Genomic DNA, 18,533 nt, shown 5'->3' with positions numbered 1-18,533 from the left:
AGCAGGGCTCAAACTCACAGACTGAGGGATCATGACCTGAGCCGAAGTCAGTCGCTCAGCTGACTGAGCTGTCCAGGTACCCTTCAGTTTGTCTTTTAACAGCTCTGATATCTGGATTGTTTTGTGTAGGCACCTCAAAGAAAGTTGGAAGAAGGTGATTCAAATTGCTAATAAGAGTTTGGGAGCATCAGCACTGCCAATCGGTTTTTTAAAACACGATTTTTTAAAAGGCATAATCTATCCATGGAACAAGACTACACACCAGCGCCACAGAAACTCAAGGATAAGTCACACACAGCGAAGGAAGCGCTCATCACTGCTACCCATTTTGTGTACACGAGACAGCCCCTGTTTCTTAACCAGGAACATCAGCCACTTTAGCCTTTTGAATGTTGGTGTTTCTCCTGTCATCTTCTACCTACTACTGACCTTTCAATCAGCCCTCCTCCTGTGGCTGGATCCATTTCACTGCATATCCCATCTCAAGAGACTGGGTCACAGAAGTGATTTCAGGACCCTTCAGTGAGCAAAGGCCTCAAGCTCAAATATTAGCTGAATGGATGAATAATTACTATAGGTATAATCCTTCTGGACAAGCAATTTGCCTAATATTTCAGGGAAAGAAAGACACAGAACTGCAAGATGTAAGAGATTACCTACACAAATCAGGTTCTGAGCAGGGAGGGTAAGGGAGTTCAGCAGAGTGAAAGAGAAGATCAACTACTTCCATTTTGACCTCCATCTGTACTTTGTAAGTGATTAAGTTCTTTCCAGCTTTACTCTTAATTCTGGCAAAAGACCCTGCAGGCAAAGCATCTTCTAATGGGAATTGAAACTATCCCCTCCAGCAATAAGGACCGCCCTGAGCCAGCAAGACTCGGCCCATGACAACGATCAACCAGACCTTTGCCCACCTGCATGTACCCACTGACCTGTGCCCCACATATTCCTCATATAAACCTGAAGTCTTTTCGGCACTTTGGAGACAGTCTTTGAGGTGCACTAGTCCCCTGTCTTCTCAGTGTTGGCCTCACTGAAATAAATTCCTGTCTTGTTTCACCACCCCTCATTTCTCTGCCTTTGGGTTTTGTCAAGAGCAAGTGGCCGAACGTGGTCTGTGTAGGACCCCAGAGCCAGGTGCTCTTGCACCCTGGACCCCGGCTACGTTGATGAGTCATTTCTGGACAGTCACTGCCACATGAGATTGGGGCTCTCTTTCTTATCTTGTCAGAGGGCCAGAACTTTTCGGGGATGGAAGAAGGCCCCTCACTTCCCATTGTTTTCCTCCCTAACCCTCATTTTCTGGTATGCAATGTGTGTTGTAAGTGCATGGTAGCTGATCTCTGGTGCTTTTCCTTTCCAGGTGGCCCAAGTGGCAAAGAAGGTGGGAACCAATTCCTTCTGGGGAAAAGACCTATCCATTCTGTTCTCTTTTTCCTCTGTTATCTCTTCTCTTCAACTTGTCTTCCACATGACCAATTTAGTAGTAATAGAATTAAGGGTTTAGGGTTAAGGAGAAGGAAGGGTCGTCCTTGCTGGAGCTCCCTGCCTCAGGGTTTCACACATAGGGTTTCACACACAAGCCTAGCAACAATAAATTAATGCAGACCATATCTCAGAGGTGCAAAGAAAATGTTGGAGATAGAACTTTAAAAACACCAATTAAAGTATTTTGCTCTTCTAACTTAACATAGTCTCCTTCCAGGTCATAACCCCCTATTAGAGCTGTTTCTTGCCTTTTTCTTTCTCTCCTCAGGTAGGTGTCTGGAGGGCAGTGTGTAGGTGACCTCATGCTTGCTCAGTGCCCTGCTCTTTGGATCATCACCAGCCTGTGTTGCAAGGGTACTAGTCTGGTCTTGTCCCTGAGCTGCCAGTTGGAAGGGCTGCTCTCCTGGCTCCCAGTTGTCATGGCTGTCAGGAAATTTTCTTGCATCATCTCCCTGTTTCCCAAGATGAAGTGTGTCAACACCTACTTCCCAGAGCCCTACTAGCAGAATGACTACTGGGAAACATAATTTATGGGAGAGAGGAAAACAGACACAGACACCCCTACACACTCTTTGTGTGGGAGAGAGGAAAACACACACATACACCCCCAACACACTCTTTGTCACATTATTTTGCCTTGTCATTGTCTGTTGTCTAATGTCTCCTTTGGGAACCCTGAGGGGGAAAGAGTCTGGAATTTGGGGTTATCCCAAATAGTTTATAAGGTCAAGCTCTTACAGATAGTTTCTAATATTACTTCTACATATGTCATTCTCTCTTTTTTTTAATAGTTTATTTATTTTTGAGACAGAGGGAGACAGAGCATGAGTGGGGGAGGGGCAGAGAGAGAGGGAGACACAGAATCTAAAACAGGCTCCAGGCTCTGAGCTGTCAGCACAGAGCCTGATGCGGGGCTTGAACCCATGAACTGAGAGATCTGACCTGAGCTGAAGTCGGACACTTAACCGACTGAGCCACTCAGGCGGCCCCATTCTTTCTCATCATACTCTTTTATGCTCTCCCCATATACCCCAGGAAAACATTCAGGGATTTTCTGTTTTGCTTGCTGCTAAAATCCCAAGGTCTAAGTAGTACATGGCACAGAGTAGGTGTTCAGTAAATATCTGTGGAATAAGTGAATGGCTGATCACATCTGCCGTGTTTGATTTATCTAGGTCAGCTCTGAGAGGTGATCTTTCCCTTACCTTCAGGTGGTCGCAGAGCCGTGCACAGAAGCTCACATATTGCCCACAGTGCGCACCAGCTCAGAAGTAGTAGCTGAAGCAGTGGGGCTTGGTGTGGTTCCTCAGGAAGAGCAAGAGGGAAGACAAATGCCAGTCACGGGTAGCCTGAAAGCAGTTCTCAAAATTTTAAATCTCAGAGCCCGTTTATAGTTTTAAAAATTGTTGAGGGCTCCCAGAAGCTCTTGTGGGTTATATCAATATTTATTGTATTAAATTGAAACAAAACTTTAAAATATTTATTAATTTATTTAACCAAAAAAAGTATGTGTTAGCATAAATAACACTTTAATTTAAAACATAACTATCTCTGTGGCACCTGGGTGTCTCAGTCAGTAGAGCATCCAACTCTTGATTTCGGCTCAGGTCATACAGTTTCAGGGTCATGGGATGGAACCTTGTGTGGGGCTCCATGCTTAAGATTCTCGCCCTCCACTGCCTTTCTCCCCAACTCGTGAGCTCTCTCTAAAACAAAGCAAAAATGAAATGAAATGAAATAAAATGAAAATAAAATAAAATAAAATAAAATATAGCTATCTTTTCCAAAGAAAAAGTCACTGAGAGGAGGGGCATTTACTTTTTGGTAAATTGCCTATATCTGGCTTAGCAGAAGGCAGCTGGATCTCATACCTGCCTCTGTATTCAATCTGTTGTGATGTGTTTTAGTTGAAATCCAGCCTCATACAGACGCACAGTGGGAAAAGGGAGGATCTTAGGGACTACAGGGGTTCTCTGACCACATTCTGAAAACTGCTGTCCTAAAGCGAAAGTTGCTGTGGCAATAATGATCTTCTCTGTTACAGATCCACCAGCCCTCAAGGGAGTCCAGACCCTGATATTAGAACAGAATCCCTCCTTCTCACCCTCCCTCCCTCTCAATCCCAAGCCTCTCTGCTTGGGATTGCACACAATTCTTTAATAATGTATAAAAGAGCTGACAACCTTCAACAGGAAAATTAGATAAGATACAAGTTCTTCTGGGAGTATGCCGGTCTTGGGTGGAAGGAAGTGTAATAGGCACCTCAGAAAGGGGATGAAGGAAAGAACACATGCATTTTCAGTAAGGAGAAGATAGAGGTTATGAAGTTCAGGCGCATTTGTGAGCAAATATGTCTTAGTTCTTAGACTGAAACCCTTTTCATGTCTTAGACTGAAAAAAGGAAACAAACATTGAAGTTCAGCCTGCTGGGTGTGTGTGGAAGGAGCTGGTTCTCAGAGGGGGAGGAGCTGGCGTATGCAATCATATTCTACCTCTGTATCTTCTAGGACTTGCTGGAGGGCCACGGCTTTATCCTCATTAATTGAGGATCTCTTGGAAAGAAGCCGACTCTACTAGGTACAGGTCTACAACTAGTCAATTCTCAGCATGGTGGAGTGGCCTTGCTACTACCATGGGTGGGAAGGCTTCAAGTAGCACTTTCTGTTTATAAACCTTTCCTCCTAGGCTAATACCAGAAACCACCACCTTCGCTGTGTATCTTGCTTCTCTGCTTTAAAGAGGGAAGGCACAGCCAACAGCTGTCACTAGCCCTTGCAGGCCCCAGATACCACCAGTGCCCGGCTCTTCCTGGTAGGATGTATGTGTGGATGTAAGTGACTCAACTGCTGTGACTTCAGGCAAGAGCCACGCCCTTTTAACGAACTGATGACAAGTTCAAACTTTGTCTCTTTGTTTTATTTATTTTTCAGAGAGAGAAAGAGGGAGAAAATCTCAAGCAGTGTCAAGCCTCAAACTCCCAAACTGTGAGATCATGATCTGAGCCAAAGTTGGACACTTAACTGACTGAGCTACCCAGGCGCCCCCATTTTCCCTTGATTTTTGAAATCATTGTTCCATTGTCTTTCTTCTAGCTTTAAGCTGATATTTCAGTTACTGTTCCAATTCTAAGGCTTTGTATATGACCTATTTTTCCCATAAAAAGATTTTAATAATCACGTTCTTTAACAAATTATTATTACCTTATTACCTTACTTGGTGGAGGCCAATTTTCATTCATTATGTTGAGCACTCAGTGGTCATTTTTCTCAGCAGACTCATGTTCTTCAGTTCTGGGAAATCTGCGTGGTTTCTTTCTTTTGAAGCTTCTTCCCCTCCATTTACTCTGTGTTCTCTTTCTGAAATTCTTATTTGGAATATTGTGTCTCCTGGAGAGATCTCTAATTCTCTTTTCTGTCTTATTTTTCAAACTCTTCATCTTTAAATTTTACTTTCTGGGAGATTGTCTTAAATTTACCTTTTATTTTTTTCACCTAGGATTTTTATTTCTGCCATAATATTTATACCATCTTGTCTTTTTTTTTTCTTTTCAGTTTATTTAGAGAGAGGGAGAGGAAGAGAGCAGGGGAGGAGCAGAGAGACGGAGAGAGAATCCCAATCCACCCTGTCGGCCCAGAGCCCAACATGGGGCTCAAACTCACAAACTGTGGGATCATGACCTGAGCCGGAACCAAGACCCAGATACATAACCCACTAAGCCACCCAGGCGCGCCTATATCATTTTGTTTTTGTTTTATGATGTACTATACTCCTAACACTCTGAGGCTATTAATTTGAGGGGCTCTTTATTCCTGTTTGTTTTCCTTTTCTTTCTGCTTGTTTCTTTGCTTGGATCCTCAAAAATCTGGTGATCCTTGCCTGACTGCTTACATTTTAAGGTATAGCAATAAGAAGTTGACTGTAAGCTCTGTGTGCACAGCATATATTATTGGCTAGTGGGCATCGCTATGGGATGATCTGGCTCGGCTATATCTTAAAGAACCTCTGGTGTTAGTATTTAACCTAATTACATATATATGCATTACACATATATGCATTTAACCTAATTACACACACACACACACACACACACACACAGAATAACCGTAATGTGCTAACTTACTAGGTAGGCCAAAAAATTACCCTCTTTTCTCCTCTGAAACCCAAAAAGCTGGTGACATCATCTGAGATCTAGCATTTATAGCAATGAGTCATATCTGGCTGTGAGTCATAATCAATATCTCGGAGAAAACCTGACAAACTATCAACATCGCAGCTTCATTCTGAGCTTCTCTGTGAAGTTGGCTTTGCTTGTTGTCCAGCTCTGTAGTCCAAACATTGTTTTGGTCTTTCTCTGTACATTCAGGAAGTTTAAAAAATGATATGACTCAAGGAATGTTAGTTTCATCTTCTTGTACATTTCTTAAATTTCCAAGGATAAAATAAAGACACAGTGAAGATAATTCAGGCAATGAGGATCCCAAATCTTTCTGGATGTTATAAGGACATGGGGATGTTCTTTCCTAGTTAGAATTAACAGAACATCATTGGCCAAATCCAATTTTGCTTTCTATGTTTTGAGGTTACAAACAAGAAAAAAAAAAAACAACCAAACTCTATCCAGTCTCAATCAGGTTTAAAAACACAAGCATTTCTCTAAAACAAGTATTCATTTTGCAACCTTTTACATCACATTGTTGAAAGAGCCCTAGCGTCTGAAATTCTACTGTGTCATATTACCCTAAGTTCAAATACTGTAAAAATTGGGATATTGCAGTATTCTGTAAACATGAAATATGCTGTTTTCCCTGTGGAATTTTAGCTGCTTAGACGGACAGGATTGAATTGATTACTCTGGTAACTGAAAGATAAAGATGATTTAATAGATACGTTTTAATCCACTTCCCTTAATTTATCTTAAACTTCCTGGAAATACTTTAACTCCTATCTTCTGGAAATGTCAACTGAAACAGTCAAAGATAACTAGACTTATTAAACAAATGGATTTTCATGTTTTTGCACTGAACAAGAATAAGAGCACTTTTTCTATTAGGGCTTCATAGGCAAATAAAAACTTAATTTGCGGGGGGGGGGGGGGGGTTCTTTGTTTTTGAGAGACAAAAATTTTAATTTGCTTGGCTTTAAAATGAAGAACATCAAAAATACAATCTTGGGCACCTGGGTGGCTCAGTCAGTTAAACGTCTGACTTCAGCTCAGGTCATGATCTCATAGTTCATGGGTTCGAGTCCTGTGTTGGGCTCTATGCTGATGGCTCAGAGCCTGGAGCCTGCTTCAGATTCTGTGTCTCCCTCTCTCTCTGACCCTCCCCTGCTCACATGGTCTCTCTCTCTCCCAGAAATAAAACATTAAAAAAAATATAATCTTTCTAAGAACAAACAAAAAATTTATTAAATCACAGCAATACTATTTTCTCCCCAAATTGCCCTCTCTGGATTTTCATGTTCTTGTCAAAGCTATCTTTTCTCTCCAGATCAACCAGATCTGAGAATTTGGGAGCCATCTATTTTACTCTTCCTTCTTCCTACCACTCCTCACCCTCAGACATCCACCTGCCTGGTCTCTGGGCTCAACTCATGTTGTTAGTCACCAGGCTCAGGCTTTTATCTCCAGGTCCACCATTCCATTTCCTTGGACTATGTTAGCCAGACTCCTCAGATGGCTCACAGCTAAGTTATTGCCATTTATCTCACTGTCTCCCATCTCTTTTTAGAGGAGTTTTAAGCTTTTTTGCCCAAAGAGTCAGGTGAGTAAAGGAGTGAAATGAGCTGGCTAACCACAGGCCTTCGCTGAAAGGACACCATCCATTCAGCTCCAGCCAATTGTTACTTCACCAGGGATGATGGGACAGTGTCACTAGAAATCCAGCTTTCCAAGAAAAGTCAGAGATCCCCAGAGTCTCTACAGGTTCTCTCACTTCCCTTGGAGTCCTGGGGATTGTAGGTACAAGAAGAGAGACATTTGGGACCTGGAAGGTAGGTTACGAAATGTACTAGGCTGGCCAAACCTCAATACTTGTCATGAGCACAGTCTCTGAAGTGGCCCTAAGTGGTTCCTTATTCATAGGTGCCTCATCTTCCTGGCTCATCAACCTAGTTGAGAGCCACCAAGAAGAGGTTTAGTAAGAAAGTTCAGTTGAACCAGGATGATGGCAATGAATCATCCAATCAACCAACCTGGACCAATCCAAACTGGACCATTCAGTTTCTCTCTCTCTGGAATTTGAACTTTAGATAAACAGTGAGTTAGTTGGTATTGACAGTGGATGTGGAAATATACAAAAAGCACAAACAGAAAGAGTAGTTGAGTTGTGGGAATACCAGAGCATTCAGAGTAAGGATCAACAAACATCTTCTGCTAAAGAGTGACAAGATTACCTAGTACCTGGGGTTGCATGGGATCTTGAATAAATTTCGAGTTTACAAACTTCATCCTTCATCTGTTAGGCACTATATTGTTATTCATGTGTCTTCATGAGTTCTGGGAATGAAGGTTTTATTTAAAAAAGGGGGGAGTGTAATTTTACTCAAACCTTGATAATTAGAAAATGCTTGTCCAACTGCTTTTCTTCTGTGGTCTTCTGCCCTTCTCCATTGTTATGATGTAGAAAATTATTCTGGAATACTTATAAGAACACTGCTTAATTAAAAATATATCAATAAGTTAATAAAAATGCCAATATTCTACAGAGAGCATTCTGTCACACACACAAAACTGGTATTGTGTTTTTAATGACTTGATCAAGAGTAGTTGCAAGTAGGGATGGGCCTGGATGTCCCAAGTTTTACAAGGAGTTTAAATCATGAGAAAGACAATAACTCCAGAGTTACAAAACACTATGGAGCAGGAATTATGCTCCAGTTCCATGCTTTGAATATTTAAGGGAAAGGAGATAAAATCAGAGTGATAATAATAACAGTAGGAAAAATTAAAAGATAAAAAGTGGAGAGAGACATGAGACAAAGTAGAAGGGCTAAGATATCAAGGATAGTGAAATGATTATACAATTGATAACTGAGGAGACATATAAGGATTATACATACAAGGATACAACTGTAGTTTGGGTGAGTGGTTAACATTTTAAGATTATGTTGGGAAGAAAACTAAAACTTTTTATAATGGAATAAATGTTTTAAATAATTTCATAGTGTTAGAATTAAGTTAGAGTTTTGAAAATAAATCAGTGTAGACTCATGGCTTTAAAAAAAGAAATGTCTTCTGTGGTGCCTGGGTGCCTTGGTCGGTTGAGCATCTGACTCTTGATTTCAGTATAGGTCATGGTCTCAGGGTCATGGAATCAAGCCCCAAGTCAGGCTAGGTGCAGAGAGAAAAACAGCCTGCTTGGGATTCTCTCTCTCTTTGCCTGTGCCCCTCTCCCCGACTTGCTCTGCCTCACTAAAATAATAAAGCAGNAATATTTAAAAAAATAAAATAAAATAAAATAATAAAACAAAACAAATCAAAACAAAACAGAAAGAAAAGAAAAGAAAAAGAAATGTCTTCCAATTTTGTCCAAAAATGCCCTGGTGGTGATATTCTAATCCCAATCTGTACTCATGAAAAATAATGTCATATTCATCCTTGATGCCCAGATTTTTCCACTAATATTTTTCTTCACGTAAAGGAATTAAGGTTCATTATAAAACAGCTCATTCTGTGTTTTGGGGTAAAGAAAGCTAAAGATAATCTGGAATATCTTCTTGTGTACATAATGCAAGAAGGTTTTCAAAACTGTTTGGGAGAAGGGCTGAAGAGACAGCAGAAACATCTTAAAAAGACTTTCACTGGCCAAGATCTAAAGATTTAATCAAAAAAGGAATATGATTATACGGAATTGAAATTATGTTCACCTATGAAAGTCCAGGTTGATCCTCCAAAGGAAAAAAGTTTACAGTTTAGTAAAAGGTAGTTTGGCTATAAAAGATAGTGAATATGATACTATAGAGATATTAATTTTTTAAGTTGAATAAATACAGAGTTAGATGTGTTGGGTTATTTAAAAATCTAAAGCATATATTGGTTTCTAAAGTGCAGGCAGGCCTTTTTTCTAATTGCAACAGTAGGGAGGGATGAACAAGAAGAAATTGGGAATCAGCCAAACAATCCTGGAAAAAAAATATTAACTAGAGCAAGAACAGAAAGAACTGCTCCATACCATTTGTCACACATAACAACTGGGTAGAAAAGAGATCCAACAGTTAATCAGCACTAGGGCAGAAAAATGACCAAGTAGAAAGAGAATTCCATAGCATGTTTCAAGATGATAACTTGCCAAACGTCTTAAAGATAACTAATTGCATAGATTCTCTCCCTGTCTTATGAAAGGTGAAAACTTTCAGTGAGGCTATTAATTATAACAAATTAATAAGAGAAAATTAATTTGCAACAAATGAACAATCACCTCTATATAGATTAAAAAGAAACTGGGTTCTATAAGGTGGCCAAATGATGGCACTTGGGTGGCTCAGTCGGTTAAGTATCCAGCTCTTGATTTTGGCTCAGGTCATGATCTCCTGGTTCATAAGATCAAGCCCCACATCAGGCTCTGTGCTGACAGTGCTGAGGCTACTTGGGATTCTTTTTCTCCCTCTGTCTACACCTCCTCTGCTCACTCACTCACTTTCTCAAAATAAATATATTTTTTAAATGCTTTAAAAAATGGTGGCCAAATGAAATTTTAAAAAATGCATCATTTCAGGAGAGGCATTAGGCTGCATTCTGTGAATGGTAAGGATTTAAAAAGTTTTATATGAGGGGTGCCTGGTTGGCTCAGTTAGGTAAGCATCCATCTTCAGCTGAGGTTATGATCTTGGGGCTCGTGAGTTCAAGCCCTGCAAAGGGCTCTGTGCTGACAGTTCAGAGCCTGGAGCCTGTTTTGGATTCTCTCTCTCTCTCTCTCTCTCTCTTCCCCTGCCCCATTTGCACTCTGTCTCTGTCTCAAAAATAAGTAAACATTAAAAAAAAATTTTTTTTAATTTTATATGAAAGGAAAGCCAGCCAGGAGGCACAACTAAGCCTATGACCCAACTAAGATTAAGTTGGTTGAAACGTCATCTGGTCTAAATTATATGCTTTTTCTTTTGGTTTTATAGGTAGAATGAAATAGTATCATGTATCTATAATATTGTACCCCAAGGCTGCCACTAGCCCTTCTGACACCTTAATAACAATAAGGAAAAGACATCTCATCCTCCAGGTAGCTCCTGGAAAGATGGTTTTTATAAGCAGAGTGACAGCTGTATTTCAGTCACTTGCCCCTTTGCCTAGGTACCTTGTGCAAAGCAGAACCCACACAGGCCTGCTGCCCCTCTTAGGAAGGTTTAAGAAATAAATGTGGTAAAATTACTGCCACCTCAGAAAGAGATAAGTATAGAGATAACAAAGACATTAATTTCAATCTATGGTAATAGTACTTTAGTAGCAGTATAAGCATCAGTTGTGAAATTTTGTGCATATTGTTTGCATCTAAATATAAACCGTATAATTATTTTCTTAAAGCTTATTTGTTTATTTTGAGAGAGAGAGAGAGAGGAAGGGGCAGAGAGGGAGAGAGAACCCCAAGCAGGCACCATGTTGTTAGCACAGAGCCCTACATGGGGCTCGATCTTATGAACCATTAGATCATAACCTGAGCTGAAATCAAGGGTTAGATGCTTAACTGAGCCACTGAGGTGCCCCTAAACCTTATAATTCCACTTAAACTTTAGAGTATGTTGATAAGGTTTGTGATCAATGCTTAAATGTCAGAGAAATTTTTACTTGTTAAGTTTAAACGTTTTGATTTGCTGGTTGTGTTCAGTGGTTAGAGCAATATTATTTCATAGATATGAAAGATTAATAATTTGAGTTTATGCAAAGTATAAATTGGAGGGTTCTTCTTTTCACACAAGTGACACTTACCCATTTAAGATCTAAGCAAAAATAGGCAGAGGAAAAGGAAATAAAGCCACGATAAGGGGGAAAGAAAAACACTAAGAGCAGGAGGAGAGAATGATAATAATTAAGGCAGAAAAAGGGAGAGAAGGACAGAAGTAAAATGTAAAAAATAAAGGTAGATAGGCGAGAGAGTAGAGAAATTCAGAGGGTTCTGAAATGTTTATGCAGATAAACTACTTATTTCAAATATGGCTTTAGCTCTTTTTCCTGCTCTTTAATACCAGGTTTTCTTTTTCTTTTTCTTTTTTTTTAGTAGGCTCCACACCCAGTGTGGAGTCCAACTTGGAACTTGAACTCATGACCCTGAGATCAAGACCCAAGCTGAGATCAAGAGTCAGATGCTCAACCAACTGAGCCACCCAGGTACCCCCAATTGTTTATTTAAACAAAAAACAAAACAAACAAAACTTTCTCTAGATAAACTGTTGACTTAAAAATAAAACCAAGACATGCACTGGAACAAAAGTTTTCAAGAACCCTGAGAGTCCTCCCAAAACTTACTTTATCCTTGGAATGTCTTGCTACCTCCATGATTAGCGCTTTGGGCCCAGACATCTGACCTTTTCCTTTATATCATACAGCACAGATGAAAACAGGTTTGAGTATTAAATGTAGGCCTTCCTAAAGGCTAAGGATCTATAGGAATTATACACAAAGAGTGACATGACACAAAGACTAATAATCTGGTTTACAAAACCTGGATTGCTCTCTTCTGGTAATCCAGCTCCCCATCTCTTCATGGTGGGCACCATCTTAACACCCATCACCCACGTGGCCGCATCTGCAAGGCTACCCGTCTTAAAGTACAGAATCCAGGGTCTTACATGAGGCCTACCCTTCATGTCACAAAAGTATAAACTACATACCACATAATAACTCCACCATTCACCCAAGAGATACACCCAGACAAATTGGTGTTCTCCATCCAGGGCCTCTATGAACTGACTAGCTGTTAGCAGCCTCCTGGAAGGTAAATTATTCTCTAGGACAGTGTAATATTACCCCCAGATAAAGCCAAACCTTAGGCCTTGGGATATAGTTAAAAGAGGGCTATGCATTAGGAGTTCAATGGACTTAGTCGCTGACTCATTCTGTGACTCTTAGGTAAGTTATTTTATCTTTAGAGCTTTATTTACATCATAAGTGAAATAGAATTTATCTCTATTCTACTTTAAGGGATTGGGGTAAGAATAAAATGAGTTCGATGAAAAAGTGCTTTGAAGTATGTTCTTACAAAAACAAAAGAACAAACTACATCATTCCAGAGTCTCGGTAATCTTTCCCTGTTCTTTTCCACCAATTTTTTTCCAGGCCATTCTCCTTACCTGATCTTGAACCCGTCATTAATTTGCAGACCAGTGCATTTGAATTAAAGGCTATGAAGGCTCTTTTACAACTCTGAAAGTATACTATTTTCTTTCATCCAATGAACATGAGCACTTAGTACGCATCGTGTTGGAAACACAAAAATGAGTAAAATCTAGCAAAAAAATGATAAAACCTAGCCATCAGTAATGATGGAATGTCATATGAAAAGTTTATACAGATAGTCCTTAATTTACAAGGGGGTTATACCATCTACGTACAGTTTTGGATGCATTATTCTAGACATTCTCTCTGTCCAACTTTGTTAACAGTTATAAAACATTTATTAAACACTACGAACCTGAAAAACATTGGCTAGAGGCTGTGAGGATAGAAAGATGTGTAAGATTATTGTGGTAGTCTAAAAACCTACCATCTAGTGTGGCAAGTAGCATGGACGATGTTAAAACTCTGGTCTTGCCATCCCTGGACTGGAGTCCAATGCTGCTATTAACTTACCGTACGAAGTTTGACAAGTATCTTTTGCCTTTCTAAGCCAGTTACCTCGCCTACAAAAGGGGTTTAAAACATAGTACTTATTCCTTAGGGTTGTTGTGAGATTCAAATGACATAATTTATGTAAAGAACAGTTTCTGGCACAAAAGTGCTTGATAAAAGTGCCACAATTTTGTGTGTGTGTGTGTGTGCGCGCGCGCGCGCAGTGAGGAGATGATGAGCGTGAGATTTCCATAACACACAGCTAGCAAAATACTGTCGTGTTGCAGAGCTGTTTCACTTTCTCCTTTTTGAGAGGAATCCTCCTCCTTTGCTTCCTCCTCTGTCAGGCACCATTTCGGATCCTAAACCTTCAGGTAGAAAGGCAGTAACATTTCCAATGCTCAATTACGTATTTATGGGGAAATTCTTTATGTATGAAGGGGCCAATTTCAATCAGTAAGTCACTCCCTTAATTCTTACTCTGGTTATCTTGGCTAATGAGCAGCATTGGTAGCTTGAGTAATGAAGAAAACGTAAGCCACATTTCTCCAAATATAATTTAAATGTGGACCGATTGTCTTATGATTGCTAAGAACGAAATCCCTATAACGTTCTTTGAAATCTCAAAAAAAAAAAAATGTAATAGTGCTGGGCTTGAAATAAAAAACACTTCCCCAAGGTCAGTGGCTGAGGAGGCATTAGTGGCCTTGATGTTTCTCGACTCTGTCTCCCGCCCCTTATCTCCATTTCCCAATTCGGCCTAGATGATCTACTAGAGTCCGACCACTGCCTTCAGGGCAAGGTGCGGGGGCGAAAAAGAAGGGTGGGGGGAGGTGGGGCTGAAACGGAACTTCATTGTTCGCGGGACCGACTCTTCCCGAAAGAGCCCGTTGGCAGCGCCTGCGCAATGTGCGCTCTTTGTGCGGGGCTGCAGCAAGCTGCTTGTTTGTGTGTGTCTCTTGGAGGCGGTGGAGGGAGAGCCGGAGGGGCGTGGTCTTCTCTGTCGCATTCTGATTGGGCTCTCGCAGGAAGGTGGGCGGGCATAGGGCGGAGCTTCTGATAACAACACTAGGCGCTGAGGCTGAGGCTATTTGTTGCTGCGCCGCCACCGCCCGAACCATGATCCGCGCTCCACTCGGGTTCTCTTAGCAGCAGCCGCCGCCGCCGCCGCCCTGTGATCGCTGGCCTCACTTCCTCCTCCTCTTCTTGCTGAGCCACTTACCTCCTAGAGCTATGACCGTCGTCTCCGTCCCACAGCGGGAGCCACTTGTTCTGGGCGGCCGTCTTGCGCCCCTGGGCTTTTCCGCCCGCGGTTACTTCGGGGCCCTCCCGATGGTGACTACGGCCCCGCCGCCTTTACCCCGGATCCCGGACCCCCGGGCACTTCCTCCCACCCTTTTCCTCCCTCACTTCCTAGGGGGAGACGGTCCCTGTCTGACCCCTCAGCCTCGCGCCCCAGCACCTCTGTCCAACTGTAGTCTAGCTACGGCGGGAGGCACCCCNCCCAGGCCGCCAATGTGGCCCCGGGTCCTGCGGCCGCAACCCAAACTGAGGAAGCGAGCCCTTTCCCTGGCCCGGTGCCGCCCGCGGCGCCCAGCCAACCCTCGTTCAGAAGAGAGGTAAGAGCCTCGATGAGGACTTGGGGACTGTTGGAGTTACGGCCCTTAGGCGGGTCCGGCCGGGTTCTGGAATTCGGGGCCCTNAGAACTGGACGGGCCCGGGGTGGGGTGGGGTGGGGTGGGGAGGGAAGGGGCCCGCGGGAGGCTGACGTCAGCGCGCGCTACGTGCGCCGCGCTCCGGCGCTCTTGAAGGCGGCGAGGCCGGCTGGCAGTCGTAGGGGAAGGGGTGGGCGACCGCTTTCGGCTCCCAGACCGTTGGTAGTTCCAAGACTAGTTGGCGGTGCGCGTGCACGGTCTCACCGAGCGGTTGTGGAATTGGGTGGGCCACGAGCAGCTCCCTTCTGTTCGGCTTGCTTTTTGCGAAGATGAGAGGTGCCGCGTGTGCGGCGCCGGCCCACCTGGGGCTCTGTCCCTCGCCCGCAGACCTGCGTAGCTGTACTTTTGTTTTTCAAAAGTCGGCAGGAGCGGTGGCAGTTCTTGCCTTTTTGAAACGATAATATTTGCATACTAGTCCATTAGATAAATGGAATTGTTATATACACTCTACTGTATTGGGCTTTATTATTGAAAGGTAGTTTTATTGCGTGTGTCCAGAATGATGAAATTTTAGAAGCTGTAAGGTGAATTGACGTTATGCCACCCAATCTCCGTAGTGTTAAAGCCATTTCTTTAAAACTCATTTTCTTCAGAAAGTTAGAGCCATTTCTTGTTAGAAGAATACTGTAGAGATTTGTAGCTTCTCTCTCGCTGTGCCTTTGGGAAGAAAACTCAAAATTTGACCGCCGTGATTACTTAAATTATCTTAGATTTTGGTTTCAAAATTCCCTGGCTCTGAAATACTAGTGATGATGTAAAAGCGAGCTTTTGTATTTGTTTCTTGGTTACCAGTAATACTCCGTTATAGAACTGTTAAAACCAGGGAACGCTGTTGGCAGTTAATTGACATGGAATATTACCTTGTGCCTCAGCTTTCTATTTTTGTGTCCCGCTACCCTACTATATTTCAAGTGTTGGAAGGGCAGTGATACTAATAACTTACCTTCTACTTTTCCATCGGGTAATGGCTTCCTGTAAGGATCACTTGAGTTAACGAAAGTGATTAGAATTGGTGCCGCAAAGTTATTGAAGCAGTTAAACCAGGAAGTGGCAGGCGGAAACAATTTTATGATTATGTATTTGCTATAAGTATGTATACCTGAAAGGTAGTGATCAGTGTTTAAATTTTTGATATTTAGATTTCTGAAATTTTGTTCTAAGAACGTGGAAGATCATGTTTCTGTGTACTTAGTAACCATTATCGAAACATTTCCTCACTTAAAATAGTTCTTATTAATCAAATTATTTTGGAATGATTTTAAAAGGACTTGTCTAAAAGGTAAATAGTAATCTGTGAACATAAGTTTTTATTTTTAACCAGATTCAGCCAACTGAAATGAAATTATGTGAAAATTTCTCTTGGCAATATCCTACTGTAAAACCTCTGGCTTTTGTCAAAGAAAGGAGTTTGCATATGGTCTTACAGTTACCGAAAGATGAATTTGGGGTTACTGGTTTTTTTCCCCCCTTGTTAGAACTCCTACCCTACATTCCATATTGGTGGCAGCAGTGATTATATTTTTAGTAATAAGCTTAGATGTGTGCTTATTTGATAAGTGCAGTGAGCACAAACATTTAATCAGAACAGGAAACTAAAGTCCAGGAGAAAATATATTAGATACATGGTGTGAGGTTCGTGAGTAATTTTTATCATGAACTGTATTCACTTTTATGTTCCTTGTCTTTGTAGGTTTTAAAATCAAAGATGGGAAAATCGGAGAAAATTGCCATTCCCCACGGCCAGCTTGTTCATGGTATACACTTGTGTGAACAACCAAAGATAAACAGACAGAAAAGCAAATATAACTTACCACTAACCAAGATCACCTCTGCAAAAAGAAATGAAAATAACTTTTGGCAGGATTCTGTTTCATCTGATATAATTCAGAAGCAGGAAAAAAAGCCTTTTAAAAATACTGAGAACATTAAAAATACGCATTTGAAGAAATCAGCATTTCTAACAGAAGTGAACCAAAAGGAAAATTATGCTGGGGCAAAGTTTAGTGATCCACCTTCTCCTAGTGTTCTTCCAAAGCCTCCTAGTCACTGGATGGGAAGCACTATTGAAAATTTCAACCAAAATAGGGAGTTGATGGCAGTACACTTAAAAACTCTCCTAAAAGTTCAAACTTAGATCTCAGATTGCAGTATGTCTGTAAAACCGTTTTTTTTCAAAATCCCTGGACTCTTGAAAAGAAAATTGGTACAGAAATGGAAGTCTGCCTTGTAACATACAAGTGCAAAGGAGGAGTTTAAAAAATTACAAACAACTTGTATTATATTTTATATTTTGTAAATACTGTATACCATGTATTATGTGTATATTGTTCATACTTGAGAGGTACATTATAGTTTTGTTATGAAAGTATGTATTTTGCCCTACCAAATGGTAGGTGTTTTGTATATATACAGTGGAGAAATTTTAAGTGTGCTGAGGCACATGGAAGACCGATTTATTTGCACAAGGTACTGAGATTTTTTTTAAAAGAAACAGCTATCTAATCTCAAGGTGAAGATCTAAATGTGAACAGTTTACTAATGCACTACTGAAGTTTAAATCTGTGGCACAATCATTGTAAACATGGGGTTTGTCTGTGTTTCTTCTCCTAATTGATTTTTGCCTTCTAATCTGTAATTACTGGAAAACTCCTATTCCCATTTTTACCAAACTTAATTTCTGGCTTTTGGTTTATCCATTCAAATTTAAAATACCTCTAATCTTCATGCCAACAAAATTGGTTGTAATCAAATTTTTAAATAATAATATAATTTGGCCCCCCCCTTTTATACTAGTCTTGACTCTTTTTGTGTGACCTTCATTTTTGAATGTGTGACTAGGAGATGGATTTTTAACTTTCCATTTTACTGGCTAAATGTCTTAGTATTATTACTAATTGTCCTGATTTTTAGAGGGTCCAATAATTCCACCCTACTACCTCTAAGGGGAGGATTTCCCCATTTTGCAGTGGAAATTGTTGTCAAAAGTAAAGCTAAGCTTATAACTTAGAATATATTTTTATACATGAACTATTTCATAAAGTACCATTTGACCTATAATTTCAATGAAAGAAAATGACAGTTTTGGCTTATGATATTGAATGGTGGTACATGAACCAAAGGAAGTAGAATTGTTAAAGTAGGTGGAGATGTGGATGCTAGTTTGCTGAAATATAGTAGCTTATATATTTTTAGTTTGAATTTTAAACTTTGTTCTTTTAAGATTCTAAAAGCAGGAATTTTCCCTGTGCTGTTTTTAGTTTTACAGAGCTAAAGTTTATTTTAAATAACAGAAAAGGTTTTTGTGAGTAATTAGCCAATACTTAGACATGAAAAGGGTGTTAAGAAGGTATATAATTCTCTAAGGTGGAATAGATGAGAGATGCTGTTGTCTTTTCAAGAAAAGATAAATGGAAGAGTCTTAGGTCTTGCACATTTTGGTTCATGCTAGAGGAGATACACTCCAGCTGTACAAAGGCAGGTGGTGTGGATAACCTTAGAATCACTGTTACTGATGAGCTGTGCCAGGAGGGTATGATAACTTGTTATATATAGCCACCACAAAATCTGAGAACTAG

At 40.8% G+C, this 18,533-nt stretch overlaps 1 protein-coding gene across 1 annotated transcript; it reads left to right on the top strand.

The window, feature by feature from the left end:
* The first annotated feature begins 14,324 nt into the window (after positions 1–14,324).
* PNRC1 (proline rich nuclear receptor coactivator 1) lies at positions 14,325–17,745 on the top strand. The gene is given in 3 exon segments (XM_077750234.1): positions 14,325–14,744; positions 14,747–14,862; positions 16,649–17,745. Coding segments are annotated over 3 exon segments (828 nt in total). The 5' UTR covers positions 14,325–14,476; the 3' UTR covers positions 17,093–17,745.
* Positions 17,746–18,533: the final 788 nt, after the last annotated feature.

The sequence above is a fragment of the Crocuta crocuta genome, unplaced genomic scaffold, assembly GCF_008692635.1.
Source record: "Crocuta crocuta isolate KB4526 unplaced genomic scaffold, BGI_CrCroc_1.0 scaffold9, whole genome shotgun sequence".
Classification (NCBI taxonomy): Eukaryota; Metazoa; Chordata; class Mammalia; order Carnivora; family Hyaenidae; genus Crocuta; species Crocuta crocuta.
This window is presented reverse-complemented; position numbering and strand designations above follow the sequence as displayed.